This window comes from Engraulis encrasicolus, chromosome 17 (assembly GCF_034702125.1).
Source record: "Engraulis encrasicolus isolate BLACKSEA-1 chromosome 17, IST_EnEncr_1.0, whole genome shotgun sequence".
Lineage (NCBI taxonomy): Eukaryota > Metazoa > Chordata > Actinopteri > Clupeiformes > Engraulidae > Engraulis > Engraulis encrasicolus.
Window position 1 is genome coordinate 48,206,243 of NC_085873.1, and position 16,314 is coordinate 48,222,556.

General features: G+C 44.5%; 1 protein-coding gene across 1 annotated transcript in view; it reads left to right on the top strand.

Annotated features, from left to right (window-relative positions):
• The window catches only part of fra10ac1 (FRA10A associated CGG repeat 1), a 29,595-nt gene extending 14,538 nt beyond the window's left edge, over nt 1-15,057 (top strand). The window contains exons 9-14 of the mRNA XM_063220798.1: nt 8,586-8,699; nt 9,567-9,609; nt 10,835-10,977; nt 12,380-12,430; nt 14,239-14,350; nt 14,904-15,057. Coding sequence (XP_063076868.1) covers nt 8,586-8,699; nt 9,567-9,609; nt 10,835-10,977; nt 12,380-12,430; nt 14,239-14,350; nt 14,904-14,946 — 506 coding nt within the window. The 3' untranslated portion in view covers nt 14,947-15,057. The remainder of the gene's footprint in view (nt 1-8,585; nt 8,700-9,566; nt 9,610-10,834; nt 10,978-12,379; nt 12,431-14,238; nt 14,351-14,903) is intronic.
• The last annotated feature ends 1,257 nt before the right edge of the window (nt 15,058-16,314 follow it).

Consider the following 16,314-nt stretch of genomic DNA (forward strand, 5'->3'; position numbering starts at 1 on the left):
AAAAAAACATTTTCATTTATTCCCAAAAACATCCAAAAGCTTATAAAACATCAGCAGACAACTAGCAAACAGCAGTACCTTTTGGGAAAATATTTGGAGTTGGCCTATGTTTCATTTTTAAGCAAACGCTGCCCCCATTAGAATGGCTCATATCTCGGAAAGGGCTGAGACGAAAAATGTGTCATCACCAGGTACTGACAAGTCAAGGGTAGCGTGAGCAATACAACTGCATGTTGAAATTGACCAAACTGTCCCTTTAAGCTTTTTCATCACCAGCCAATATGGCTAGTAGGTGTTAACCTTACTAGCCAAACTAACACTCCCACCATAAAATAGCTTTTAAAAAAATAATGTATTTAATTTATATTTATGCCTTTTTGTTGACCACTTGCAATATCTGGCCTTTTCCAACATGCACAATAGGTGTGTGAAAAGAGAAAGACAAAGGACCAACAAAGGTCGGCGTCTGCGCCTGCACTTAACACCCGTGTATTGCTTGGTGCGTGCACTCCCAAAAAGTAGTAATCACTCAACATAATGGGAAAAGGAGGCGCACACAAGGCTTGTGTGAAAAAGTGTATTGAAGACGAAATTAAACAGCAAAAGTCTGAGGAACCTCAGACTTTTCTTGTTTAATTTTGGCTTCAATACACTTTTTCACACAAGCCTTGTGTGCGCCTCCTTTTCCCATTATCTTGAGTGAAAAGAGAAAAAAACGACGAAGCGTGTGCAGAGTGCGGGTCAGTAAGGGGCAGTCATGGCCTAGTGGTGGGTAGGGATTTGGAGTTGGTTTTGGGATCAAATGGTTGCTGGTTCGGATCCCCCTCCTCACTATCACTGCAGCTATGGCTGAAGTGTCCTTGAGCAAGGCACCTGACCTTTGCTCTATAGACAGAGACTGCAACCAGTGTGTGTGTGCGTGCGCAAGTGTGTGTGTGTGTGTGTGTGTGTGTGTGTGTGTGTGTATGCGTGCGTGCGTGTGTGTGTGTGCACGTGTCAAGATCAAGTCCTTATGTTGTTGCCCAAGGCTTCACCTGCTTTTATCTCCTTTCACACACACACACACACACACACACACACACACACACACACACACACACACACACACACACACACACACACACACACACACATTCGCACCACACACAGACAGGTTTGTGCCAGGTGGTGGTTGAGTTGGAGGGTTTTCTTTTTGACGCAGTTCCCTAGGCCTCTGGCCAACACAATAGCCTTCAGTCCACCCATCCTCTTGGCAGACATGCCAAGTCTCCCTCAAGTGGAGTGAGAGTGGCTGCCCGATGGGCACAAGTCTTATGAAATATCCCTGATGACTTTAGACTATCGTCGCTGTCAGACAGAAACCTCCTATCTCCACTTCTCATTGTTTTTTATGTATTAATTTATAATTCCTTTTTTTCTAAATAAATAATTATTGCAGTATTAAAGTTGGCTACTAAATTATTTATCATACACATATACCCATGGAGACTGACCAGTAGTGCTGTATTATATTTTATAATGAATAAAGAATGAATATAAAAAAGTTAAAATAATAGTGGAGATACAAGGTTTCTGCTGGACAGCAACGTTATGCAAGTTAGCGTTTGTTTTCCAATTGGCAATGCGGAACAAAGAAAGATAATGACTCGTGCGGCATGCGTGAAGTAGGCTACTTCAAATAGATTGCGCGAGCACACTTCATAGTAGAACGCCCTGCAAAAAGTCCCGGGAAAAATAGTAGGCAGGTGTTCGTTCTATGCAGACTGGACAATAGAAAGGACATGAACATACAAATGTTTTAAACATTGATGCTGTTCTGTTTGTCGGGGGATGTCGAGGGTCGATAAGCATATCCCTGAAAGAGTTTTTTGGAACTTGGGATGTCTGCCTTGGCCTTTGATCAAGTGTATGTGTGTGTGTATATTTAGAGGAGAAGAGAGAGAGAGACCGATGGAGAGAGCGAAAGACGAAGTAGAAAACAAACAAACGTGCAGCTCATTCTGACGTTGACATTGACATTGACGTTGACGTTGACGTAGACGTAGACGTCAACGTTGTCCACATGTCTGGCACAGTGCACAGTAACCCTCACGTGAAGCCCAAGTTGTCAGGTGGAGGAGGTGCAGGAGGAGGTCTGCTGTGAAGGAGGTGCAGTAGGAGGTGCAGTAGGAGGTCTGCTGTGCTGTGAAGGAGGCGCTTCACTTCACATGCACCGTGACGCAGAGTGGCTCTCCCTTTGACGCAGGCAGGCAGGCAGTCGGGGAAATCTCCCCTTAATTGAGCCAGTGAGTTTTGCCTATCACAATTATAGATGTCTCCTGCCCTCACTTGCCAAGTCTTGGCAGGAGATTGGCACCTCCGGGGTGACAGTGAATAGCAGGCAGTGGTGTAATCTACGTAGAACGCAGGTATACGCAGTATACCCACTTCTAAATTTCAGGTAATTCAATATACCCACATAAAATGGATTGATCCATTGTTTGAATTGACAAATATATACAGTATACCCACTTCAAGAATGCTCAAATATACAGTGTACCCACTTCAAAAAAAGTTAGACTACACCACTGGTTGCAGGAATAGTCCTACACACAAGTGGCCTCCTGCCTTTGACTGTGTGGGTGCACTAAGGGTCAAAGGAGCCCTTTTAGAGGAGCTAATGACTAGTACACACCAGGCTTGTACGAAATTCCGAATGGAAAGAATTTCAATTCAAAGTAATGCCATAATACGAACACTAGGTGGTGGTGTTGTATGTACTTTCAATGGGTGGTGTAGATTAAATTCAAAGAAATTCAAGGTAATGGCACCACCTAGTGTTCGTATTATGGCATTATTTTGAATTGAAATTCTTTCCATTCGGAATTTCGTACAAGCCTGGTACACACACACGCGCACACGTATGCACGCACAGGGAGAACGAGAGAGAGACAAGCAGAAAACAAACAAACGTGCAGCTCACACTCATTCTGACGTCGACGTTGTCGTTGTCCACATGTCTGGCACAGTGCACAGTAACCCTCACGTGAAGCCCAAGTTGTCAGGTGGAGGAGGTGCAGTAGGAGGAGGTCTGCTGTGCTGTGAAGGAGGTGCAGCAGGAGGAGGTCTGCTGTGCTGTGAAGGAGGCGCTTCACTTCACATGCACTATGACGCAGAGTGACTCTCCCTTTGACGCAGGCAGGCAGGCGGGGAAATCTCCCCTTAATTGAGCCAGTGAGTTTTGCCTATCACAATTATAGATGTCTCCTGCGGGGTGACCGTGAATAGCAGGAATAGTCCTACACACAAGTGGCCTCCTGCCTTTGACTGTGTGGGTGCACTAAGGGCTTCCACACACCGGCTCCGACAAAGTGCTGAGCACTGCTCAGCTAAAATTTGATTCCATTGTTTTCAATAGAACCACGCACACTGGCGCCGATGTCCGCGGACATTCTCCGATGTCGGATAGCAATTAGAGACAGGTTCTATTTTGTCGGCGCCGCCCATTTGACTTATCAATGCAATGTTCGTGGGAAATTGGGTTTGGGGGTCCGAAATGTGTCGGAAGCAAAAGTGCGCCGCAGTGCTGTCGGAGCCAGTGTGCGGCCGGCCTAAGGGTCAAAGGAGCCCTTTAGATGAGCTAATGACTACACACACACGCGCACACGTATGCATGCACAGGGAAAACGAGAGAGAGACAAGCAGAAAACAAACAAACGTGCAGCTCACACTCATTCTGACGTCGATGTTGTCCACATGTCTGGCACAGTGCACAGCCACCCTCACGTGAAGCCCAAGTTGTCAGGTGGAGGAGGTGCAGTAGGAGGAGGTCTGCTGTGAAGGAGGTGCTTCACTTCACATGCACTGTGACGCAGAGTGACTCTCCCTTTGACGCAGGCAGGCAGGCAGTCGGGGAAATCTCTCCTTAAAGGGGTATGCCACTATTCAGTTGTATAATACAGTTGACATTGTTGGCCAAGGTTTATAAAGGTGGTAAAGTGTCTTATTTTTCATGTAAGCCGTTGTCTTGCTTCAAGACAAGTTAAAAGAGGGAGCATGTCGCTAAGCTAGTGAAAGTCAATGGATCCGTGTAGCTACACGGATCCATTGACTTTCACTAGCTTAGCGACATATTGCCTCTTTTGTTTTATCAAAACAAACGTGCAGCTCACACTCATTCTGACGTCGATGTTGTCCACATGTCTGGCACAGTGCACAGTAACCCTCACGTGAAGCCCAAGTTGTCAGGTGGAGGAGGTGCAGTAGGAGGAGGTCTGCTGTGCTGTGAAGGAGGTGCAGTAGGAGGAGGTCTGCTGTGCTGTGAAGGAGGTGCTTCTCTTCACATGCACTGTGACGCAGAGTGACTCTCCCTTTGACGCAGGCAGGCAGGCAGTCGGGGAAATCTCCCCGTAGCCTCTTACTGCAGCGGGGGTCGCCGGCGACCCTATTCACTTGCTGAAAATGCTTAACTACATCATAACAACATTGCTATGACATTACAGAGAGCCATAGCGCTGCGCTAAGGGGTTAATTGAGCCAGTGAGTTTTGCCTATCACAATTATAGATGTCTCCTGCCTTCACTTGGGCAGGAGATTGGCACCTCCGGGGACGTGCAATTCACACTCATTCTGACGTTGACGTTGACATTGTCCACATGTCTGGCACAGTACACAGCCACCCTCACGTGAGGTCTGCTGTGCTGTGTGTGCTTCACTTCACATGCACTGTGACGCAGAGTGGCTCTCCCTTTGACGCAGGCAGGCAGGCGGGGAAATCTCCCCTTAATTAAGCCAGTGGAGGATAAAGCCAAATGGCTCCGACACAAGAGGCTGCAGTCATCATGACACTTGGAAGAAGTCAGGGAGGAAGGGGGAGGAGAGGGGGGTAGAGAGAGAGAGAGAGAGAGATACCAGGGACCGATAGGGGAAGAGGGAGAGGGGAGAGAGCGAGAGAGAGAGCGAGAGACAGAGACAGAGACAACAGAGAGAGAGAGAGAGAGAGGGGGAGAGAGAGGTGACGGGGACAATGAACGAGAGAGAAAGAGAGAGGCAGAGAGACAATAGGGACAGAGAGAGAGAGAGAGTGTGAGAGAGAGAGAGTGTGTGTGTGTGTTAGTGTGTGTGCGCGCGTGTCAAGATCAAGGCCTTATGCTGTTGTCCAAGGCTTCACCTGCATTTACCTCCTTTTACACACACACACACACACACACACACACACACACAAACACACACACACACACACAAACACACACAAACACACACACACACACACACACACACACACACACACACACACACACACACACGCACACGCACACGCACACGCACACAGTAGGGGTGGGCGATATGGGCAAAAAAAGTTATCTCGATAATTTTTAGAATTTTCACGATAACGATAATTTGACGATAATGCTGTGCTGAAGAGCTTTCACTTTTTGAATTTAATAATATGCATATGCTGGACTGTAAAGTAATACTTCATCACTTGTCATGAAAACATATGTAAATAGGTTTATGATGTATTGCTAATGATTCTGTTAGAGGACAGTCATTTTTGACTGGAAACAGTGCATTTGTAGATAGGAATCAGAACCTAACTATGGCAGCTGCAAATTGCATGTGTTGGATTTCACACATTGTAATTTAACTCACTGCGCGAGTCTAACTTAACATTACTTGTCCACCTAAGCAGTTATGATATCTATACATGCAGGTGGGTGTTTGAGTAGTGAGTAACAGCCAATGTAGTTGTAGAGAACAACATTGCTTAGCTTAGTTCGCTAACTAGCATGCTAACGCGATTTCTCAGACCAGAGACAAAGCTATTTCTCTTCCTAACTATTTGGCTTTCCATAATCACAGACAGTTGCTGATTAAAGAACATAGTTCCAAAATGCCCTCAGCATCATGCAATGGCTGGTTTAATGGTTGAATTCCACATGCAAATCCACCATTTGGATAACAGCAACTCTCCTCCACTGCCCAGCAGCAGAAAGCTGCACGAAGACCTCTCTCTCTCCGTCTGCTGAAAACGCTGCAGCCCGCCCCCTCAGCTCATTGGTTCACAGACTTATTCTCCAGTTCACAACAACATTACTATTGGCTCAAAGGCTTGGCTGTTGTCGCTGTCTGGAGGAGTCCTGTCACAGCGCTTTGTTGAGTTTAGCGACTTCATAAAAATATCTCGATATTGCAAAATTACTCATCGTCAAAACAACATTCACGATAACTTCGCAGACGATATGTATCGCCCACCCTTAATAGACAGACAGGTTTGTGCCAGGTGGTGGTTGAGTTGGAGGGTTTTCTCTTTGACGCAGTTCCCTAGGCCTCTGGCCAACACAACCAACACGATACCCTTCAGTTTACCCATCCCCTGGCCTTTGATCAAGTGTCTATATATGTGTGTGTGTGGGTGTGTGTGTGTGTGTGTGTGTGTGTGTGGGTGGGTGTGTGTGTAGAGGAGAGAGAGAGAAAGAGAGAGACACCGGCCCACACCACACCTGACCAATTAGAAAGGAAATCCTCACCCTTTACTTCTCATGTCTGATTGGCCCTCACCCTTTGCTTCTCACATCTGATTGGTTAGGGTGAACCTGAGATCACATCTGATTGGTGAGGGTGAGGCTGAGAGGGGGGGGAGGGGATGGGGTGTGTGTGTGTGTGTGGGGGGGGGGGGTGAGGGGGGTGGGGGGGGATAGACCACACCACATCACAGCTGAGCTGACCAATTACAGTAGTACAATGGAAATCTACACCCTTTAGAGGTGCTCGTTGTAATATTTTTAGAAGTTTAATTCCAGAATTCATGCTGCCCATTCGGACATGAACACCTATTAAATTGAAGCGTTCCAGGTCAAGCACATTTGTATGATGAGAGATGGTTATAATTAGGCACACCTGATATTTTTATTTTATTTTTTATTTTTTTATTTAACCTTTGTTTAACCAGGAAGGTCCCATTGAGTCACAGTGACTTCCTCCAGGGAGTCCTGGCCAAGCGGCAGCAAGTTGTACATTTCAGAAAAGAAAAAAAAACACAAAGACAGAGGACAAAACAACCAAGAGACTAGACATAAATCAACTACAAAAAAATAAATATATATATGGACATAACATAACATGACAAGACTCACATAGGACACATCCTAAAAAATAAAATTAACACATTAAACAATAAAATAAAATGCACACTAAACAGTAATAAAAGAGTAAAAGGAAACCGACTTATGAGCACCATTTAAAAACAAGTACACTGCTCTGTAAGCGGTGTTTGTACTGTGCTTATACTGAGGTGTTTGGCTTCTTCGATCACACCCCATCTTATTATAGGGTGAATCCCATTACACCCCTTAGCCCTACGCGAACCCCTTCGCCTCCATTTTGCGCGTCCACATGTAGGTGTAGTGGCATCCCGATTCACATTCTGACACATGGGTAGGGGTAGGGAAAAGGGCTTTCCACCCCTCCCCCTCCCCACGGAGATTTTCCAACACCAGACTCCACAACAGAGGGCTACGACAGGTTTCCCTGAATGCATTGCGAATTCATTTAAAAATTGGCGGCAAGCCGCGGCACCCACAACAGCACACAAGTTTCAGTCTTTTCGCCGCAATTGACGGTTTTAAAGTTGTAATAATTATTCCATTGCACTAACTTAAACATTGTCCTAATGTTTTATGGCCCTTTTCTCCGTGAAACGCACATGAAAACAATCGCTATTAACTTCAACCTAATGCATGGAATTAGTGACAGCTGTGAGTGTCATTCCGTGGTTGTTGAAGGGGCATCCCAATCCATAGGGGTTGCGTTTCAAGCCCTACACCTTGCGGCTTTGTTTGAAAGCACCAGGGGCAAGAGGAAGGCAAAGGGGTAGGGGTGGAGATTAGTAATGGGAAAGGCCCTTATTATACAAATATGCATTACCTGGGATGCTTAAATCCAATAGATTTTCATGTTCATACTGGTTGTTGTTGGAAAATATGCATAAAAAAGACAATATGGTCAATGGTATGGCAATCAGTGCTTAATTTGTCAAGGGGGAGGTCCCGGAGCGCAGATGATGGGTGGCTCCCCCCCGAGGGGGATTCTGTGATGTCTTTCCCTGAGGTTCCATCCAAGGTTCCGGAGCTCTCGTCTGAGGTTCCGGAGCTAGCTCCCCCTTGCTCCCCCTCAAATTAAGCACTGATGGCAATCGTCTGCTAGGAGCTCGACCCTGGGATGCTTAAATCCAATAGATTTTCATGTTCATACTGGTTGTTGTTGGAAAATATGCATAAAAAAGACAATATGGTCAATGGTGTGGCAATCGTCTGCTAGGAGGTCGACCTGGGTTCGATTCTCAGCCCAGTTAATTTCCTGATCCTTCCCTGTCTCTCTCTCTCCCATCTCGTTTCCTGATCCTTCCCTGTCTCTCTCTCTCCCATCTCGTTTCCTGATCCTTCCCTGTCTCTCTCTCTCCCATCTCGTTTCCTGATCCTTCCCTCTCTCTCTCTCCCATCTCGTTTCCTATCATCTGCCACAGTCCTGTCTGAAAAATGATAAAATCCCCCCCCAAAAGTATATTAAATAATTCAGCACACTGTGTTACCCATCATGCCTTGCAGGTCAGTTCCTGTGCGGTAACAAACGCTGTGAGAAGCAGGAGGGCTTGAAGAGCTGGGAGGTGAACTTTGCATACGTGGAGCTTGGAGAGAAGAGGAACGCTTTGGTCAAGCTCCGTAAGTGTGGCGCTACACACACACACACACACGCGCACACACACACACACACACACGCGCGCACACACATTCCAACTTCGTCTACGTAGAGCTCTGCGAGAAGAGGAACACGCTGGTCAAGTATAGTGATGTAGCTTCGCGCAAGCACGCACGCACGCACGCACACACACACACACACACACACACACACACACACACACACACACACACACACACACACACACGGAGAGAAGAGGAAAGCTGTGGTGAAACTTCATAAGTGTAGCGCTATGGTGCACTTGCCTGAGATCACTTCAAATGTATTTAGTTACACACACATATGCACATACACAAAGGTGCACAGATTGTTGAGTTTACCATCATTTACCAATGATGACCACAGCTAACAAAGGTTTTCTTCCAAAACTAGTATGTCGTTCAAATACGGCCATCGATGCATTCCTTAAAGGGACACTGTGTGAGATTTTTAGTTGTTTATTTCCAGAATTCATGCTGCCCATTCACTAATGTTACCTTTTTCATGAATACTTACCACCAGCATCAAATTCATTATGTATTATTCAAGTATTCATTATGACTGAAAAAATTGCACTTTTCATACATGAAAAGGGGGATCTTCTCCATGGTCCGCCATTTTGAATAAAAAAAAAATAGCCATTTTTAGCTGCAAAAATGACTGTACTTGGACCATACTAGAAAATATTTGTTTATTACTTAGTAAACTTTCATGTAAAGATCAAATGTGGCAATAGGCAGCCCATTTTCAATGAGCAGCATAGTTGCAGTGCCTTTTTTGACCATTTCCTGCATCATGTCAATTTAACTGAGGTTTGAAAATAATGGCCGCCCATTGTTGTTGTTTCACAGGTTTGTGTCCTGAATGTTCTTTCAAACTCAACTATCATCACAAGTAAGTCTGTTTTCTATCTACGGCAGTGGCCCATTTTTGTTTATCACATCAAGACATGGCATTATAAATTTGCTGTTACCAGAATGACAATGACCAAGCCAGAGATTCTTTAAGTATAGAGATATGCCAACATAATAGGTTTCTATGGGCACCTAACGTGACCAGGTTCCGGTCTGCCTAAAGGGGCGTGTCATAATGCTCCTAGCATTGAATAGAACAGTCCTTAGGTCTGCCTAGGTCTGCCTAAAGGGGGATTTCCCCCCCAATAATAGAATCCGGAAACAATGGGCCAATGGAACCTCTCTCGTTCTACTCTCTCTGACCAAGTCGTAGTTCATTACAAAAGGCCCTGTGTCATGTCATAGTAGCCAAGTGTATTATCATGGTCGTTCACTTTTCAATGACTATTACTGCATCTCACTGGTGTAACAGCGTGAATTATGGGGCTACATCCCTGTGAAATTGTTTCCGTGAGACCTATTAAGATCATTTCACAACTGAAATGTTTCTGTTTTCCTATTTAAAGGTACACTGTGTGAGATTTTTAGTTGTTTATTTCCAGAGTTCATGCTACCCATTCACTAATGTTAGCTTTTTCATAAATACTCCACCATCATCAAATTCTAGGTATTCATTATGACTGGGAAAATTGAAAAGGGGGATCTTCTCCATGGTCCGCCATTTTGAATTTCCAGAAATAGCCATTTTTAGCTGCAAAAATGACTGTACTTGGGCCATACTAGAAAATATTAGTTACTTAGTAAACTTTCATGAAAAGATCAAATTTGGCAATAGGGAACCCAGTTTCAATGAGCAGCATAGTTGCAGTACCTTTTTTTGACCATTTCCTGCACAGTGTACCTTTAACAAACACTATGTTGAAAGGAAATTGCTGCTTCAAAAGCTCAACAAGAGATGAACCGATGTAATGATGATTTTCCAAAAGGGTGCCCAAACTTTCTGACACCACTGTATTTCCTATTTGCCTGGTATTGCATTCGTCGGTGCATGTTGTCTGTGAGGTGCAATACATGGCTTCTAAATTTTTGCGCGAAACTAGCTGTGCCCAACTCAACCTCTGATTGTTGGAAACAGCTGTCGGTCAAAAAATTAGCTCAAGTGGTTGGCTGCCAGTGTCTTGCCCCTCCTCACAACATTGTGTTGATAAACAAAAACAAACAATCTATATGGCTTTTAATAATTCGGATGCAATTTCCTGTTCCAGGAGGAAGGAAGTGACGAAGAAGAAGAGGCGGCGTTCGGACGGCGAGGGAGACGTAGACACACCGAAGGTCAAAAGGTCAAGGTCGTCGCACTCGAAGAAGCACAAGAAACACAAGAGGAAGCACAAGAAGCGGCGACACAGAGGTCAGGAACGCGCGCACACACACACACACACACACACACACACACACACACACACACACACACACACACACACACACACACACACACACACACACACACAGGTCAGGAACATACACATGCAGTGGTCAGGAACATACACACACACACACACACACACACACACACACACACACACACACACACACACACACACACACACACACACACACACACACACGCAGAAGTCAGGAACACGCGCGCGCACACACACACACACACATACACACACAATGTATTGAAGTCTTATTATCGAAGTTTTATTGTTCCCCCGCTAAGGAGGTTATGTTTTCAGTCGCGTTGGTTTGTCCGTCAGCAGGATAACTCGAGAAGTTATGAACAGATTTTGATTAAATTTTGTGGAGTTGTTTGAAAAGGCAAAAGGAACAAGGGATTACATTTTGGTGGTCATCCAGATCCAATCCAGGGGCCTCATTTATCATCAGTTCGTAGAATGCCTTCTAAATTGTGTCCTAGGAGTGAAATATAGAATGGTCGCAAGTACAGAAAAATCGGAACAAACGTGCGTTGGCTGCTCCTACGCACACCTCTGCATGATAAATCCCACACCTTCCAAATCACTGTGCACGCGCGCATTCGGGGTAATTTACATCCCGAAACGCCTCCAAGTAACCATATATGGCATTAAAATATATTCAAATGTCATGTTAATTCGAAGGCGCCACCCTGTTTGGACACATGCGGACACACGCGCCACTCGACGCGCTGGCGGGAAGTGTGGAGATAGAAACATTTCCGCGGCAGAAATGGAGGTGCTCTCGACAGAGGGAGGACAGTGTTTCAAAATAAATAAAAGAAGGAGACACACAGGGAAGATTACACTGTCAAATAGCACACTGTCATACTCCATTGCCATTCAAAGCAAAATGTACCTTGCACGGTCAATATTATTTGCAATTTCATGTTTCTTCCACTCGCACGCATGGTCTGAGGTGTTCGTAGATTCATGTACATGTTCATAAATCCCACACTTTGCTCAGGAATGATCGTACGCATGCTTTACGCACAGATCTGTGCCTAAGAACGCTTGATAAATGAGGCCCCAGGATTTTTTAAATTACAGGACAGGGCACATTATGACATTCCAGTTTCTAACTCCATAAAAAGAAAAACAATAGGGTGTGTCATAGTCAAATATTCCATCAAACCGCTTCCTTGGCAGAGGTCTGCACTCTCTGGGCGCATCTCTAGTTATTGTTATTATTAGCATTACATGGACACACACACACAATTCATATTTTGCGCACGCATACATACCATTTGCGTTTACAAACACACTGCAAGTACAGTTAATGAAGATGGTTTGTCACCGTGTTTAATGTTGAATGCTTCATTTCCACTGCAGACTCATCATCCTCCTCCTACAGTTCTGATGACTCACAGGCATCCGACAAAGGTTTGTTGGTCTTTCTTTCTTTCTTTCTTTCTTAATTTCTTTCTTTCTTTCTTTCTTTCTTTAATTCTTTCCTTCTTTCTTAATTTCTTTCTTTCTGTGTGTCTTTCTTTCTTTCTTTCTTTCTTTCTTTCTTAATTTCTTTCTTTCTGTGTGTCTTTCTTTCTTTCTTAATTTATTTCTGTCTTTCTTTCTGTCTGTCTGTCTGTCTGCCTGCCTGCCTGACTTTCTTTCTGTCTGTCTGTCTGTCTTTCTTTCTTTCTTTCTTTCTTTCTTTCTTTCTTTCTTTCTTTCTTTCTGTCTTTCTTTTTGTCTGTCTGTCTGTCTTTCTTTCTTAATTTCTTTCTGTCTGCCTGTCTGCCTGCCTGTCTGCCTGCCTGTCTGTCTGTCTGCCTTTCTTTCTTTCTTTCTTTCTTTCTTTCTTTCTTTCTTTCTTTCTTTCTTTCTTTCTTTCTTTCTTTCTTTCTTTCTGTCTTTCTGTCTTTCTGTGTCTACTTGTCTGCCTGTTTGAAGGCCTTGTCTATGAAAGGTAGATGTTAATATTGCTGGGAAGGAGAGGCTGGATCACATTGCAGCATCGTTTTCAAGATTTTATTCTGTGCACACACCCGACTAACGTTTCAGTGTTGCTACACCTTCTTCAGAGTCAAATGATGAGGTGTGTACACAGAATAAAGTCTTAATAAACTAAGCTGCGGGGCGCTGTGGCGCAGCGCGCTAAGCCCCCCACATTTGGGCTTGCATGCCCGCCCACGGGGACCCCGGTTCGAGTCCGGCCGGGGTCATTTCCCGATCCTCCCCTGTCTCTCTGTCCCATTCCCTTCCTGTCACCATCTTCAACTGTCCTGTCAAATAAAGGCATACAAGCCCCTAAAAATATATATATATAAAAAAACTTAAGCTGCAGTGTGCTCCAGCCTCTCCTTTCCAGTGATGTTTGTCCCACTGTGATACACCTGCAAGCCAGTGAGGGATGAGTCCCAATTCTAGGTGTTAATATTGCTTTGTCCTCTTAAAGGACCAGTTCAGTCAATTTCAATATGCTGTTGTATTGCTCACGCTACCCTTGACTTGTCAGTACCCGGTGATGCCACATTTTTCGGCTAAGCCCTTTCTAAGATATGAGCTATTCTAATGGGGGCAGCGTTTGTTTACATTTTCCAAATATTTTCCCATAAGGTACCGCTGTTTGCTAGTTCTCTGCTGATGTTGTATAACCGTTCCGTTTTTGGGAATAAATAAACATGTTTTTATGAAATGTAAACAAAGAGCTGCCCCCATTACAATGACCAAGATCTCGGAAAAGGCTGAAGAAGAAAAAAAAACCCTCAGGTACTGACAAGTCCAGGATAGTGTGAGCATTACAACTGCATGTTGAAATTGACCAAACTGTCCCTTTAACACTACACAGCATGCAGCATTAAAGTTATCTTGTTGGTGCGTCTCTGAAGTAATCTAGTAGTTAGGAAATAGATTGCAGTCCGTTTTTTCTTCTTTCTTATTCTTTGAATAAAAAGAAAAGAATAAGAAAGAAGAAAAACTGAGTGCGATCCATTTCCTAACAGCATGCAACATTGCGTGACGTGACTTACTAAACACGGACAGCTAAAAGTGGAAGATTTTATGAGGTAACCCTAAAAAGAATGCGTCCAGAAATGCTTTGGCTGTGTATCAATTTGTAACACTGTGAAATGGCGATTACCAAATTCGTCTCGCCAACTTCCATGGTCTGTAATCAGGGATGAGTCCCAATTCTAGGTGTTAATATTGCTTTGTCCCCTTAACACCTCTGCTTGTGCCCACCCTTACAGAGCCAGAGAGGAAAGACAAGAAGGAGGAGGAGGAGGAGGCCAAGACAGAGGAGGGAACCTCAGATGCTGACCACTGGAAGGGACCCGCGCCAGAAACTAAAGAGAAATCCAGGTAGGATGCCATGGCAAAGTCACACACACCAGCGGGGGGCGCTGTGGCGCAGCGCGCTAAGTCCCCCACATTTGGGCTTGCATGCCAAAGGGTTTCACCCAGGGTTTGAATCCGGCCTGGGTCATTTGCCATCTCTACCCCGTCTCTCTCTCCACATTCGCTTCCTGACGCTCTTCACTGTCCTGTATCTGAAATGAAGGCGAAAAAGCCCATTAAAAATACATTTTTGAAAAAAAAGTTACACACCAAGGAAGCCAACAGGGGGGACAAAGGGGTCACTTGTCCCGGGCCCAGGGAGAGAGGGGGCCCAAAATAGGATCTGTATTGATTGGGTTTGGGGTCCTGTCAGATGTCTTTGCCCCGGGCCCTGCCAAAGCTGTCAGTGGCCCTGCACACAAACCTCCAAACAAAATTCTTTGAAAACATTGTGCAAGCAAATTTAAAACTTCACTGAAGTTCTACAGTTTAAAATACTAAACACTTATGTAGTTAAAAAACTAAAATCAACCTTTCTTGCGTCTAATATTTTTGTGACTTTTCTTTCTATTTCCAGGGAGGAAGAATTTGACGAGTACTTTGAGGACATGTTTCTGTGAAGCAGGATGGTGGTACATGTTTGTGACTCAGTTTTGTATCATATCTGTGATTGTCTGATTACTTTTTAAAAAATAAATTCCTCATTCCTGTCATGCTCCAGTCCGTTAAATCAGTGGTTCTTAACTTGGGGTGCGGGCCCCCCCTGGGGGTGCGCCAGAGATTTCAGGGGGTGCACGGAATTTTGTTTGTGTTGAGGTTGTGATAAATTTAGCTAGTAAACATTATAGTTAGACCAAATTAAAGGCAAAGTAAAACATATTTTGGTCCCCATGTTAAAGTCATTAGGGTATTGATTAATGGTTCAAGCAGGAATCATTGTAATTAATCACTTAAAGAATTTTTAGTGTGAATACACGTGTAGAAGTTTGGGCTTGGGGGTGCGCCGCTTGTCTTCGGCACAGGGAAGGGGGTGCGTTAAGAAAAAAAGGTTAAGAACCACTGCGTTAAATGAATCAAAAGGTGTATTTCAGATTTTTCATATTTACTAGTTCAAGAAGACCCTTTTGCGCACCTTTGTAGGTGGGCAGGTGCGTAGGATATTATCCCAGTGGGGTGGTCATTCAAGCGTAAAGAAATCCCGCACACTGTCCATTCCACCAACAAACTTCAATACAACATTTCGGTCATCCGACCTTTTTCATATTTGACATATTGAAATATGTAGTTTATAAGATGTCTGTTAATATATGGATTTCATTTTTAATTGGGGCCAGACTTTTCTGGCATTAGGAAGAACTGACCATAAGTAGGATGGACAGAATGACTTGAACATGACACCTTGAACATGAAATTCCTGAATTTCCCCCTGGGGATTAATAAAGTTACTCTACTCTACTCTACTCTACTCTACCTTGGGGCCCTCCTCAAACCAGTACCTACCATCCTTTTCTACTGCTTGTAGCCTCTTGCCTGGGTAGAGACAACCATACAAGGTTTACCCTCTGTTAGCCCAGGTAGGCAGTCATTTTTGACATCCTGATTGCAAAATCACATTTGAATTGTGCCTTTGTGATACATGGAATAGTACCAAGCCCTTAAAATGACATGGGATTGAAAAAAAACAACCTAAATGTTTCTCGTGTGCACCAGAAACTTTCTCGGGTGCACCAGAAACTTTCACGTAACTGTAGTTTCTGGTGGGCACAAGAAAGTTTCTGGTGCCCACGAGAAAACCTTGGGTTTTTAGATGCGTCCGTCTGTATGTCTGTCTGTCGGTCGGTCTGTCTGTAGGTCTGAAACATCTGAAATGCATTCTTGAAAGTGTTATGCCCTCCTCTGCCCACAAGGCGGCAGTGCATAGACGAACGCATCCTTGTCCGCCTGTCGGACTTGTTTTTACTCTCACAAGTCCTTTTTAAGGGCTTCGT